The sequence below is a fragment of the Wallemia mellicola genome (assembly GCF_000263375.1).
Source record: "Wallemia mellicola CBS 633.66 unplaced genomic scaffold WALSEscaffold_1, whole genome shotgun sequence".
NCBI lineage: Eukaryota > Fungi > Basidiomycota > Wallemiomycetes > Wallemiales > Wallemiaceae > Wallemia > Wallemia mellicola.
Window position 1 is genome coordinate 808085 of NW_006531958.1, and position 14856 is coordinate 822940.

The following is a 14856-nucleotide window of genomic DNA, read 5'->3' on the forward strand; positions in this document are numbered from 1 at the left end:
GAGTAATAAAAATGTAAAAGACGAAGATCTGATTTGGGATGGATTTGAGATAAACGAGAAAGACAACAGCATGTTGTCTACAATGGATGAGGCGTCTACAGAGTGAGTTGAGCTATGACGACATATGACATACTCATTATGATAGGAAAAGTACGCTTATGCCACCACCCCCGTTGCCAGCAAATCATCTACAGCCACAAAACCATCAAGCATCATCTAGTGGCACGTATACATCCCCCAAAAAGGTGAAAAATTCAATTGTTGAATGATAATCTACCTGCTAACGAAATTGCAACAGAATAAAGGCGCAGAATCACGTGCTGCAGCGTTAAAGAGAGGTCGGGAGAACAGTGCGATATCAGAAAGAAGTGTAAAGTCGCATTAATATCCTAGACTTCGCACACTTACTCATCAACCACCTACACAGGAAGAAACGGAGCTCGCTGGGATGAAAAGAAATAAGAACTAAGAAGCGATTGCATAGCTTGTATTATATAACTCAATTGTTTATTTCTTGCATTTTAAATTTTATTTCTATGGAGTTACGTATAGCGTATGATAGCACCAACTCTCTATTAACGACAGTCACTTAAAAAAATAAAAACAAAATAAAAAATGGCCCCAGTACGCCCACGTACATCTAAAAGGACGGTGGCGGCTATTCCAGAGTCACTTCGTGGCAAGCTGGACAAGATTGAGAAATCTAAAGAAGAAGATATGGCGTTATATTTGGAAGAATTTGGTGAATGGAAATGGCCGAAGGGTGATTTATACGCATACGTTGCTCTACTCAACAGGTTAGATGGGGTACTCGCTAAAATTACAGCTGAGTTTAACTTGCGGGGCACACCAGCGAATGGATCATTCTATGGCGTACAAGAGAAGCCATTTGACGCATACACTAAGAGACTCTTGAATGCTATACTTAGATTCTTGAAACTGCTTATCGACAACTGTTCAAATCGTAAAATATTCAACTCAGTTGAACATCTCGACGCTTTGATAGTAACAACTGACATTGAAGTCCTCTCTTGCAATTTGAAACTCATTTTGGCTATACAAGCTCACCATCGCAATGCTCTTCAATTGGATTGCAAAGCGTTACTTGCCTTAGCTTGGAATTGGCCAACTACCGCTAGTTTGTCTGAATCTACAGTTCAATTACCAGATTTCAACGATAATGTCACTTTTCAATACTTCGACAATCAATCTAGGTCAATCCATCTAGAGAAGGTTTCAGAAAATCCTCTAAGTGATTTAGATTTACATAAACAAACCGTTGATCAAAATAAAATACCAAAAGATGGAAGCAACACTTTCGAACTATATCATCGAATTAGAGCAATAAAAGCTATCAATAATAATTCTCACAGGCATTTATTAATCGAATCGAGATTGTTAGCTTTGACATTATTCTTGCAGTTAGTTAAGGAAAGCCAAGCTCAGCACAGTTTACTCATATACGAGCCAACTTTGGTACCTCAATTAACTCAATTGCTTCAATTACCTTTGAAAGACGACTACCTTGCAATCCAATCAAACGCAATCATCTGTCTAGAGAGCCTTTCACATTATAAGTCTAAAGTCAGTGAAGTTCTCAGTTGCTTGAATGCAGGTGTCAATCAAGGTTTATTATTCACATACATCCGTAATGTTACCAATAAGCTCTCACAATCAAAACCTTCAATTCAGCTGGTTGATCTTGTTGATAGCATTTTCTCGATGATAAGCCACCTTTCTACATCAAATTCAGGTGGCCAGATGCTCGTTGGAGCTGGTTTAATCACTTTACTTATCAACCTTTTCAAAGTTGATAGTTCCCCTTTGATCTGTAAATGCCTCCAACTATTGGATGCTTTGTTATACTCTTATCGCAACGCTCTCCCTATATTCATTAATGCACACGGCTTGACTACCTTGGTTGAGAAAATCCATCAAAGGGTATCAAAGAGTCTTGAGAACAAAACAGAAATTGAGAACAATTGCCAAAATGATGAAGATATTCGCATTACGTTTGGTAAATTATCAATAATTGATTCACAAGCTATGAAATCATCCTTGAGGTCAATTTACAGATTACTTACATCATCAGGAACGGAAGGTGGAATACGCAACTTGATTGATACGACATTGCTTCAAGATATTCATAGCATAATCGATAACAGAAAATTCTTTGGAGCTGCTATCACTTCATTTGCACTTAATATTATGGCCACTTTCGTACACAATGAGCCAACTTCATTGTCAATCATCCAAGAAGCAAAATTACCTGGAAAATTCTACGAGGCTATCGAAGACCATATTGAACCAAATATTGATATATTGAATGTCATCTTCAACGTCATCTCTGCTTGTTGCTTGAATGAGCATGGTCTTGAAGAATTCAAGCAACGCGCAGACAAGATTATTAGCAAGATATTTGATATTTTCTCATCACCTTCACATATCAAAGTTCTCGGTGAGAAGGAAAATGCCGTCAATATTGGCCAAAGTGTAGATGAACTCATTCGTCATCAACCATCACTTAAGCCTAAAGTTTTGAAAGCCATCAATGACCAACTTGACAAGATCGTCAACATTGGTGGCTCTTTCAATTCTCAGGAAGTTTCACATTATGGTTTAAGTGAAGTTGCTAAGTACAGACTTTTGACGAAGGATGAGCATTCTATGGTCGATAATCTCCCAGCAAGCGAAAAGAGAGAAGAACCATTTGCTTTGAAGTGTATGGATGTCATGGCTAGAGTAAGTAAATACTAGTGATGAAGAAAATGACGCTAATATTATTATAGTTCCTCGAGTCTGTCTTTACAAATGGATCACACGCGAAGGAATTCTTAGAATCAGGTGGTTTAGACAAGATTGGACACTTCTTCAGCTTACCATGTCTCCCTTACGACTTTTCCATTACTCGCGCATCCGAATCCATCGCTCAACTAGGAAGGGTCTTAATTGAAACTAAACCAGAAGTATCCTTGACTTGGTCATTAGATCAAATGAGAACAAACATGGATGCAACCAGACACATTTGGTCTGAACTCCGCAATCAATCTTTATTCAAGCAAATGAAAGAAATCTCCGAAACGAACTACGATGAAGCGAACAAGACATTTAGAAGTTTGGTAGAGCTTTACTCAAGAGTGCAATTGGTATCTGATATGTTTGCATCAATTGGTTTCCTCAACATTAGGGTATCAAATGGTTTCTTCCTTCCAAAGTTGAATGAGGAGAGACATTTAGTAACGATGTCTATGATTGGTGATCTCTGGAGGAGCATGTCATGGGAGTACTTCTTATTCAATGCTGAGGAAAACAAAGAAACTGATTTCGATTGGAAAGAGCTCGAGACGGGTTCTAAATCTTCGAACGAGAAGTATGAGAAGAATCTCAACATCTTGATGAGTAATCTCGATCCTACTGTCAGTGCGAAGAACAATAAGAACAAGACTGAGGAAGAAAAGAAAGAAGAAGATTCTGATCCTGTAAAGCTTAACTACAAGTCTTTGTTACATCTGGCTATGTATATTCCAGAGACTGTTACTCCATTCTTCCAAGGTGGGTGATATTTATTTTGCTTCAATTACACATTGCTAACATTTACCTAAGCTGTTATTAAAATGTTCTTATATAGACGTCAGAGCGACCAAACTCACAAGAAGAACTCTGTTATAACTTCAAAAGCTGTCGCTCAGATCCTTGTCGACCACATCTCTTACAATGGTAATGGTGATCCTCGTCCAACATGTGCATACATCAGCTCATCACTCAAATTAATCAATCTACTTATATTCGATGAGCGTACATCACATAATCATCTCCAAACTCCTCTTGTCTTCTCATTTGCTCAACAAGGTGGTATCAAGTTACTCGCAGATAGATGTGATGAAATTAATGAAGAACTCTCGAAGCAAGCTATCACTGACAACGAAATTCCAAAATCACCAGGTGAAATGCAACAATTCAGAATGTACCGCATTTTGGAAAACCTCATGCCATTATTACACACATTCGCCGCAACGAGGCCACTCTTAGAATCAAGCCAAACTGGACCTCTGCAACTCCGCGAAACCGACAAATCATCACCAGAGTACTTTAATGCTAATGACTTTTTGGTTAGAGTTAGATCTATCATATTACCAGCTATCATCAAAGTTTGTAAGAGTGAGTGGTTGTCAAAAGCACCAATTGCCCAACCAACTCGTTTGATTGTTCAAACTTTCCTCAATATTATCAAGGCTGAAGGTGAAGTTGCAGAACCTATCACTACTCAGAACCCACTCCAGCGTCAAATTGGGGGTCCAGGTAGTGATAGATTTGGCCATTTGCACGATCTTGAGAGAGCCCTCACATCTATGCGTTCATCACCATTTTCGAGAATCCTTGGCGAAGGTGCTACACCTGAGCAAGGTAGTCAACAACCTCAATCACCACAGGAGCCTTCAAGTGAAGGACAACAACCACCGTCACGTGGTATTGTTGACGATATTACCAGACAACTCTCGTCAGCCCCTACACCAGATCAAGCATTGGTTGAAGAACTTATTAGTATGGATTTCCCTCAACTAGCAGCCCGTGTCGCTTTAATAGACAACAAAGATGTTGCACAAGCTGCAGAGTGGCTAGTTTCAAGACCAGATGTCGTCGACGCATGTAGGGAAGAAGAGAAGCGCGAAGAACGTAAACAAGCTGAAGACAAGGAGGTTGAAATGAAGGTTGACGAGGGAAATGTCTTCCCAATGACTGACAAGATTGACGTTGTAAAAAAGAGTTTAGACAATTCTCGCAAAGGTATTCAAGACAGTTTACCAAGCATCCTACTCAAATTGGTGGATGCACACTCAGAGATCGTCTTCGATGTTAAAGACATATTCAAAGGTGACAAGGAAAAACCAGAAGAACATCTCGGCATCAAAACTCTCCTCGAGGAAATTGAAAGGCTTGATCCTAATGATAGAACGCTGGATTCTAAGATCTTCGTTCGTTGGCATTTAATCTCACTCATAATCTCAGATCATCAATTCGCACAGAAGGATAATATAGCAAATCAACGTAGTCGTATCTTAAACATGACTGGAAAATACAAAGATGCGATAATAAATAATGAATATCCACCAAAATGGCTCGGTCCTTATATGTTAGCTACTGCGATTGTATTGGCTAGCTCAGAGACTACCAAGCCTGCTCCAGAAGATCCAACCAAGGTTGAAGATGTTCAAGTCAACATTGATGACATCGTTGATGATAGTGCATTACAAAAGGAAACAAGGGATCTCTTTGAAATAGCCATGACCACATTCACTCGCACAAAAGATAAACAATTTGAGTCCAGGACTTTCATGGCAGTTTTGCATGTTCTTGCTCTGCTCACACGCAAGACTAATTATTCTAAGGAATTATTTGCTTCTGGTGGTTTGCAGGTGAGTGTCATATTACTGTATTTTTGAATAACACTTACCAATTATAGATGTTGACTAATATCTTCAACGAGTCTATTGAAAATGCACACAGTAGTTGCATCTTCTCCACTATACTGATTAGAAACATGATTGAAGACGAAGCCCTGATAAAGACTACGATGCATAACGAACTTCTCGGTTTCTTTGCAACATCCAGCACTAGAGGTACAGGCGGCGGAAGTAAGGTGGTAGATGTATCAACTTTCACAAAGACAGCTGCTTCTTTAGCGTTACGCAATCCTAAGGTCTTCATGGAAGTCGTTAAAGAGAACTGTGTATTGGTCAGTGATAAGCCAGCTGGTGGTATATTCCACATCAAGCTGCGTTCAGATGTCATCCCAGACCTCAAACCAAACAATGCAAGCGGTCAAAAAGATGATACTGAAAAGATGAACGAGGATGTTATGCAACTCGATGGTCAACAATCATCCCGTGTCATTTCATCTGAAACACTTGACTCTGTTTTACACTTCTTAGTTTCCGAACTTATGAGGATCGGCAAGGCAGCTAGAATGTTCGCATCCAAGTCAACTGAAAAGATAGGAGAAGAAAAGAATAAGGAGTATGAAAAGAAGAATGAGGAGGAGAAGAAGAAGTCTGAAAGTAATCAAGATGGCCAAATTTCACAACCAGAAGCTTCGGTCTCCGCCACACCCGACGATGGTAAGAAGGATGAGAAAGATCAGAAGGACCAGAAGGATGAGAAGGATAAGATGCCACCTGGTGCATTAGAATACTACTACGCTTGCTTTTTACTTCAATCCATCACAGAGATATGCGCTAGTTATCCATCAGCAAAGCTCAACCTTGTTATGACAAACAAGAAACGTCAAGGTGGTGGTACTCCATTCAAACCAAAGGTCACATTCCTCAACTTTTTGATAAGCGAACTCATCTCAACCCCAACTCTTTCAATGCCAACTAATGACGAAGTCGGTCGTAAACAACGCACTTTAGCCGAATGGGCTATTGCTGTTTTGGTCAGTACTTGCACCGACACATCTCCTTGGAGTGATACGAAAGATATCGCCAATGAGGTAGTCCTCTCTCGCAAGTTCGTCTTAGACGTTGTTAGCAAGCTTATTAAGGATAACACATCTGGTGTAACTGAAGAAGATCTCAATGTTAGATATGCGCGCTTGACAGCTCTAGCTGAGATTCTCTCTAGATTGATTGATGTCAAACCGATCAATCCAGTGACTGGTAAAGCATCAAATGTGGGATCTTTACACATGGCTAAGGTCATGCTCGAAAAGAACTATGTTACGACACTCACTCATGCACTTGGTGATATAGACATCTCGTTCCCTAACTCCAAGATCACGATTGGTGCTTTGCTAATCCCACTTGAACGTCTTACAAAGATATCTATCAAGATGGCTAAAAACAAGAAGGGAGATGATGATGATGGCAACAATGATGAGGATGAAGGTTTGAATGCTAGTGAGATGGGATCCAGTGAGAGTGAAGAAGATGGCTCTAGTGATGAGGATGAAGTAATTGAAGAGAATGACCCTGATAGAGCCGGTACACCTGACCTTTACCGTAATTCAGCACTTGGTATGTACACCGGGGAGAACTACGAAGAAGAAAACGACAATGAAGATGAAGATATGGACGGTGAGTTGGAAATTATTACCCTAGTGTTAGCTAATATCACCATTAGACGAAGACATGGAAGACATGGAAGTAGACTTCGGTGAAGATGGTAGTGGATCATCTGATTCTTCTAACGATGAGGAGGACTTTGATTCAGATGATGATGAAGGCGATGAAATGGACGCCGATGGAGAAGAAGCCGATGATTGGATTGATGAAGAAGATGACGGGTATGTTAGCGTTTAGTAAATTTCGTTTATCTAACAAATTCTCAGCGAGGAAGTTGATTTCGATGAAGATGCTTACGACGAAGAAGAAGCACTCAATCCAATCGTAGATTCCGAAGCAGTCATTGACGCTCCAACTCCAGATGACGAAGACCCAGAGAGCATCGCTGACCCTGATATTCTCGATGATGGTCTTATAGACGATGGTTTCTCAGAAACTGACGATGAAGCCGATGAAGATGGTATTGCATTTAGAGATGAAATTAATGTTGAACGTGCTCCTCGTATCGGTGGTATAATTGACGGTCGCCACGATATGGGTGAGGCTTCAGCTATTTTTGGTAGCCCATTACTCGGTGGTGGTTCATCCAGACGTCGTATGTTCGGAGGTGAGTTATTATCTTCTTCGCAAGAGCATTCTAACAGAAGACAGGCGGGCAATCACAATCTATACTTGGTGGTGGTCGCGATCGCAACGAAAGCGACAGTGAGCTTCCTCAGCAACCACTCTTAGTTGATCAAGCTCCACCATCCGCTGCTCCAACTGCTCAAGACACATCGGGTAGACGCCAAGGCGCAGGTGGCCAACGTCCGGGTAACAACAACCCACTTTTGCAAACAATTGAGAATATGTTCGGCAGAAACGGTTTCCAACTTATCGAACAACTTCTCCAACGTGAGGCTGGTGGTCTTGCCGGTGTTCCACCTGGCACACGCGTTCATCTCGAATTGCACTCTCCAAATGGACCAAGTGGACCTATCCCAATTGAACAATTGAGCAACTTGGCAGCAAGACGCCAACAAGTTCCTATGAGTCAATCAGCATGGATCATGAAAGCTGTCAATGATTTGTCTGCCTTACCTACTTTCAGTAGATGGTATCATACCTCCAAATTGTTCTATGGTGCAACATCTCAAGAGCGCGCAACCAAGTTGACAAACCACATCATTTTGATGTTACTACCAATTACAAGAGAAGCTTTAGCTAAACAACGCGCGGAGAAAGGAGAGAAGTCTAAAGAACTCGAGAATCCATCTGAAAGCGAGGAAGAGAAAGAAAAGAAAGAATCCAAGAATAAGGAAGTAGGTGAATTGCATGAACCAGAGGCACGCGAAGAAGAAATGAGAGAAGCTGTTCCCCACGAGGCCCCTCCAATCTATCAACAAGGAGACGTTGAGATGTCCGAAGTTGCTACAGTTGAACCATCAGCCAGTGCACCTGAATCAAACCAGACTTCAACTAATGCACCTGCACAAGAGGAAGCTCCATCTGGTACAGACGCCCCACAAGAAGCACCAGCTGATGCATCAGCTTCAGGTGAAGCTTCGGGTACTGCTCAAGGATCTGGCGAAGCCTCAACAAGCGCACCAAGAGAGCGTGTCACAATCAAAATATATGGCCGTGATGTTGATATCACTGACACTGGCATTGATCCATCGTAAGTTGTCTTATTCTGATCTGATGGTGCAGCTGACAAAATCTATAGTTTCATGGAAGCTTTACCAGATGATATGCGTGATGAAGTTATCACTCAACACATGCGTGAGACAACCAGAGCATCGAATGCAGCAGCAGCACAAAATCGCAGAACACAAGGAGGTGATACCGGTGCTCCACCTGAAGAAGCTGGATCTGAGATTTCGATGGAATTCTTGAATGCTTTGCCAGCTGAAATTCGTGCCGAAGTCTTACAACAAGAAGCATTTGAATCACTCTATCGAAACAGAAGACAGTCTGGTGGCGCTAACGAGCGTGGTGGTTCTCAACCAGGCAATCCACCTGATCCAGGTTCGTTCCTTACATCTATGGATTCCGGTTTGAGACAATTCGTCTTGATGAACGGCGATTTGTATAATCCACAAGAAGAGATGGAACCATCAATGGGTAGAATGGACTTAGCATCCGTCCTCGGTGGTAGAAGACCATCTGGACCAAGACCTCAACCAAAGAAAGCAGCAACGAAGCATCGTCAAAGGGATGCACTTCAATTACTCGATAAGAATGGTTTAGCAATACTTATTCGCTTACTATTCTATCCAAACCTCATCAAGAAGTCCATCCTGTTCAAGATCCTGACTAATGTTAGTGTTAAGATACTTCTACGCTACTATTACTAATATTTTCCTAGCTTATTGAAAACTCCCGTACAAGAAATGACTTACTCTTGCTCTTGCTTAACATTCTGCAAGAAGGTACTGGTGATCTACCAGCAGTAGACCGCAGTTTGTCGCAATTAACATTGAAAGGTGGAAAACAAAGTATGGCAACCCCTCTGTCTACTCCTACTGGCAAGTTAACTACCAAGCGCAAGCACGTTCAGGAGACACCAGCTAGCCCAATATTGATGCAGATTCCGCCAGAGACGATTCCAAACCTACTTGCTCAACGCTGTTTCGAGACACTAACAACATTGGTCTCCAGTAACTCCAATGCTTCTTCATTTTTCCTTACTGAACACGATCTTTCAAGCAGCGTAAGACCAAGACCATCAAAGAAGAGCAAAGGTAAAGAGAAGCAGACAACACCAGTTAAGTTCCCAATTGTATTATTAATGGGCTTGCTTGATCGTCCAACTGTCTTCAAGACACAGATGATGATGGACACTTTCACAACATTGTTGGCAACTGTCACAAAACCATTGTCAACTCTCAAGAAGGAACAAAAAGATGAGAAGCCAGAAACATCAGAGGGAGATGGTAAACAACAAGAGCAACAACCTCAAATACCAGCAGCTGACGTTGATGCAACACCTCGTCCAAAGCAGAAAGAAAATGAGGAGAAAAAGAATGAAAACGAGAATGAAGAAGATGACGGATTAAAGGTAGCACCACAAATCCCAACGCATGTTCTGAAATACGTTGTTAATATCCTTACCGTTGGTGAATGCTCCAGCAAGACATTCCAACAAACACTCAGTCTCATTCAAAATTTGAGCTTCATTCCAGATGCTAAAGATATAATTGCAGCTGAATTGAGAGTCAAGGCTCAAGAATTTGGTCAACAATTGAATGGTGAACTTGTTGAACTTGGTGATGCACTCAGGAAAGCAGAGAAGAGTGATGATGTTGATGCAAGTGTTATGGAGAAGTTCTTACCTGCTTCATCTTTGCAAGCACGCTTATTGAGAGTATTGAAAACGGTTGATTACATGTTTGGTCAGTCAACTGAAAATATCAGTGAGAGCACGGAGCAATCATCCGAAGATAGACCATCTTCACTTCGTCAAGTACTTGGATCTTTGATGAGAGAAGGACGTAATCAGGAGCCAGAGGCGCCAGCTGAACCACCTGCACCTTCCAAAGAGGAAGCTCAAACTAATGAACTCAAGGTCAATGCCATTTATGATTCATTCAACGTAAGTTTTGATTATTCATAATTACAATTACTAACAGAATTTAAGTTTGGATCTGTTTGGAAGAAACTGTCTGAAAATCTCAAACTTATCGAAGAAAATGAGCAGATGACACATATCGCAACTGTTTTACTTCCATTAATTGAATCCCTTATGGTTGTCTGCAAATATGTCAATCCACAAACAGCAGCACTTAGAACGAAGCGCATGACAGGGTCACCTATTTCACCATCAATGCACGAGAGTATTGAAGATGTCTTTATCGACTTCACGGAGGAGCACAGGAAGATCATTAACGTTATGGTACGAAACAATCCTGCACTTATGAGTGGATCGTTCTCATTACTTGTGCAAAATCCACGTATACTTGAGTTCGACAACAAGAGAAGCTTCTTCATGCAAAGATTGAAAGCTAAGAAACGTGGAGAGACCTATCCAACGCTCCACGTCAATGTTCGTCGTTCTCAAGTCTTCTCAGACTCCTTCCAATACTTGCAAAGAAAGACAGGTGATGAAATCAAATATGGTAAACTTTCAGTTAAATTTTATGGAGAAGAAGGTGTAGACGCCGGTGGTGTTGCTCGTGAATGGTTCCAAGTATTAACACAACAGATGTTCAATCCTGATTATGCGTTATTCCAGCCATGTGACGCAGATAGATTGACATATCAACCAAATCGTGCATCATATGTCAATGAACATCATTTGAGTTTCTTCAAATTTGTTGGTCGTATCATCGGTAAAGCCATCTACGATGGAAGATTGTTAGATGCTTACTTCACTCGCTCATTCTACAAGCATATGCTTGGAAGACAAGTTGACTTTAAGGATCTCGAAAGCGTTGATTTGAGCTACTACAATTCTTTGGTTTGGATGTTAGAAAATAGTATAGAAGGTGTACTCGAACCTACGTTTAGTGTTGATAATGAAGAATTCGGTGTAGTCAACGTTATAGACTTAATACCAAATGGTAGAAATATCATGGTTACTGATGCAAACAAGAAGGAATATGTTAAATTGAACACTGAATTCCGCTTGACAAAGGCAATCGAGAAACAAATTCAATGTTTCTTGGAAGGTTTCCATGAAATAATACCAAAGGACCTTGCAAAGATATTCTCGGAATCGGAGTTAGAGTTGTTAATTTCAGGTTTACCTGATATAGACGTAGATGAATGGAAGAACCAAACTGATTATCATGGATTTACCCCATCAGATCCAATAGTCAACTGGTTCTGGAGAGTATTGAGATCGTTCGACTCTACACAGAAAGCGTCATTCTTGCAGTTCGTTACTGGTTCATCACGTGTACCACTTGAAGGCTTTGGTTCATTGCAGGGATCACAAGGTACACAAAGGTTCAACATTCACAAAGCGTACGGTGAAGAGGATAAATTACCAACTGCGCATACTTGTTGTGAGTATTGATCAGACTAATTAAAATTATATATCTAACGATACTTCTTACAGTCAATCAATTAGATTTAGGACCATACTCTTCCTATGAAGCACTCCGCAAACAGATTCTTACAGCTATACATGAAGGAAATACAGGATTTGGTTTTGCATAGGGCAAAAGATAGCATTAATTTTCTTATTTATGATATAAAATGTAAATAAATTTCAATTTTCTTAATTTCGTTTGAATTGTTGATAAGTGAATAATAAATAACGTTATTAGAAAGTTATTGGAACGTTATTAGGTCCCATGAGTTCATTGCAACAATTTAATCAACTGAGAGTACAAATAAACCAGGAATTCTGGCACGCTCTTAGCAATTTTAAAGTTAATGATCAGAAACTAGACGATAGCCCTGTGGCGATCAACGCGGGCTATCTACCATCACGACAGACGCTAGATCGGAAAACAGGAGAGCTAGTCGACAGTGGATCCTACATTCTGATAGAAGGAATAGATACACCACCTCCAAATTGCATACCCGTGAAAGGTATCGTCAAGAACTATAACACATTAGAAGAATTCAAGAAATGCGATAAAGTACGGCTCTTTGAGCAGTCTCTAGATCTCATAAAGAAGGCTACAACAGTTGACGATCTTAACCGAATTCTCCTTATAACCTTTTCTGATATCAAGAAATTCAGGTTTCACTATTTAGCCGCGACGCCTGCGATAATTGATAAAGATAAGGAAGCGCAATGGTATGGTAAGCTCACTGAATGTGATAGCAACCTTGCGAGTGAGATCCAAAGCGTTCAGCCGGACGATTCTTGGTGTTGGATAACCAAAAAGCAAGAGGGTAAACAATACGGTGCACGGGTGGACGACTGGAAAGATTTCTATAACAATGACGATGAATTTACATTGGCTTTCATCGACAGTTCAAATTCAGATACCCCAGGATGGATTCTTCGCAATTTGCTCTACTACGTGGTTACAAAGTTCAAAGCAAACAACTTAAATATCTTAGCAAGTAGAAGTACAGGAGGATTATATGGTACGCTTTCTACGAAATCAACGTATACCCAGACTACGGGAGTAGGATGGGATAAAAATGCTGCGACCGGAAAAATAACGCCAAAGTTGGTTGATTTGAGTGCATCCATGAATCCGAATAAACTTGCCAATCAAGCTGTTGATCTCAATTTAAAACTAATGAAGTGGCGTATTCTTCCGGAACTGAACTTGGAGAAAGTCAGTAACACGAAATGCCTCCTCCTCGGTGCTGGTACTTTAGGGTGTTATGTCGCTCGTGGATTACTAGCATGGGGTGTTAATACCATCACTTTTGTCGATAATGGTCGCGTCAGCTATAGTAATCCTGTTAGACAGCCACTGTTTGAATTCGAGGATTGCTTCAGTGATTCACATTCTGGCGCTCCTAAGGCTAGCTCTGCTGCTGAGCATCTCAAGAAAATATACCCTGATGTTCAATCTTCTGGACATTCCATTAGTATTCCGATGCCAGGACATCCTCAACAGCGGTCGAATGTTGAAAAGGACATAAATACCTTAGAAGAACTAGTAAAACAACATGACTGTGTCTTTTTGCTTACTGACTCTCGTGAGAGTAGATGGCTGCCAACGCTTCTTGGAAAAGTCCACAATAAAGTAGGTTTCATTGAACTAATAATGTTCTAATTAACAATGTTCAGATTGCCATCAATGCTGCGTTGGGCTTCGATAGCTACCTTGTAATGAGACATGGTACATCCATCAACAAGCTAGGATGCTACTATTGCAATGATATAGTTGCTCCAACAGACTCACTTAGTGATAGAACATTGGATCAGATGTGTACTGTCACAAGACCAGGTTTAGCACCGATGGCTGCTTCAACTGCTGTTGAAATGCTTGCTTCTATTTTACAACATCCAGACCAACACAACGCACCAAGCTCGCGGGGGGAGGAGCAAGGTTCGATATTAGGTGTTATACCGCATCAAATAAGAGGCATGTTAGCGCGCTTCAACAATATTCAGATTACAGGACAAGCTTATGACTGCTGTACAGCCTGTTCGGATGTCATTATTAACAGGTATCATGAGGAAGGTATAGATATGCTAATGAACGTTTTTAATGATGATGATTACCTCACTAAGTTAAGTGGATTACACGATTTATACAAGGCTTCAGAGGATGCTTTGAAAGATATATCAATTGAAAGTGAAGACGACTTTTAATACATGACATTAATTATTCAAGACGGAGAATGAGGTGTACACCTGAATCAGTTTCTATGATGTCAGACAATTCGAGGACACCGAGTGCAAAAGAGGTGTCTTCGAATGGTTTTTGCATTTGACCACGGCTGAATCTACCTAAATCACCACCTTTAGCATGACTAGAACAGTCTGAGTGCTCTTGAGCGAGTTTGGAAAAGGTCATAGCGAGTTCTTGACCTTGATATTGCTTGAGAACATTTTGGAATTCGCTGAGCTGAGCCAAAGCTTCTTCTTTTGAACGTGTTATATTAGCCTATTCGATGTCAAAAGGTTGTGTAATGAATAACGCTGAGCTCACCTCCTTCCAACTTGATGGTCTTCTAGATTTGTTGTGCTTTATCAACAAATGTGATGCTCGAACCTTGGCTGGAGCACCTCCCCCAGTGAGGATTTCATATCCAGGTAACGACTTTATCTCTTCCTGACTGAGGTAGCTTGGTGGTTCCCAGACGCTCTCCCTGGTCTCACTGTTGAAGAAGTAAGGTTGTTGTCTTGAGTTTGAGAATTTAATTGTCCAAGCCATGATGATGACGAAATCGC

At 40.8% G+C, this 14856-nt stretch overlaps 3 protein-coding genes across 3 annotated transcripts; 2 read left to right on the forward strand and 1 right to left on the reverse strand.

Annotated features, from left to right (window-relative positions):
• Positions 1-615: 615 nt before the first annotated feature.
• On the forward strand, positions 616-12203 carry WALSEDRAFT_26942 (hypothetical protein; the record flags this gene model as incomplete). The annotated part of the gene is made up of 11 exons (XM_006956023.1): positions 616-2742; positions 2790-3552; positions 3604-5414; positions 5462-7073; positions 7120-7282; positions 7328-7668; positions 7713-8718; positions 8767-9361; positions 9409-10635; positions 10681-12049; positions 12103-12203. 11 exons carry the CDS (start codon positions 616-618, stop codon positions 12201-12203), a joined length of 11115 nt encoding a protein of 3704 aa, XP_006956085.1.
• A 137-nt stretch (positions 12204-12340) lies between these two features.
• Positions 12341-14753, forward strand: WALSEDRAFT_67100 (hypothetical protein; the record flags this gene model as incomplete). Its single annotated transcript, XM_006956024.1, has 4 exons — positions 12341-13702; positions 13747-14048; positions 14074-14574; positions 14622-14753. 3 exons carry the CDS (start codon positions 12341-12343, stop codon positions 14147-14149), a joined length of 1740 nt encoding a protein of 579 aa, XP_006956086.1. The 3' UTR covers positions 14150-14574; positions 14622-14753.
• Positions 12387-14856, reverse strand: WALSEDRAFT_59181 (rotamase-domain-containing protein). The gene is made up of 3 exons (XM_006956025.1): positions 14615-14856; positions 13750-14569; positions 12387-13697 (listed from the first exon to the last, which is right to left on the reverse strand). The coding sequence occupies exons 1-2, from the start codon at positions 14837-14839 to the stop codon at positions 14288-14290; spliced, it is 507 nt and encodes a 168-aa protein (XP_006956087.1). The 5' UTR covers positions 14840-14856; the 3' UTR covers positions 12387-13697; positions 13750-14287.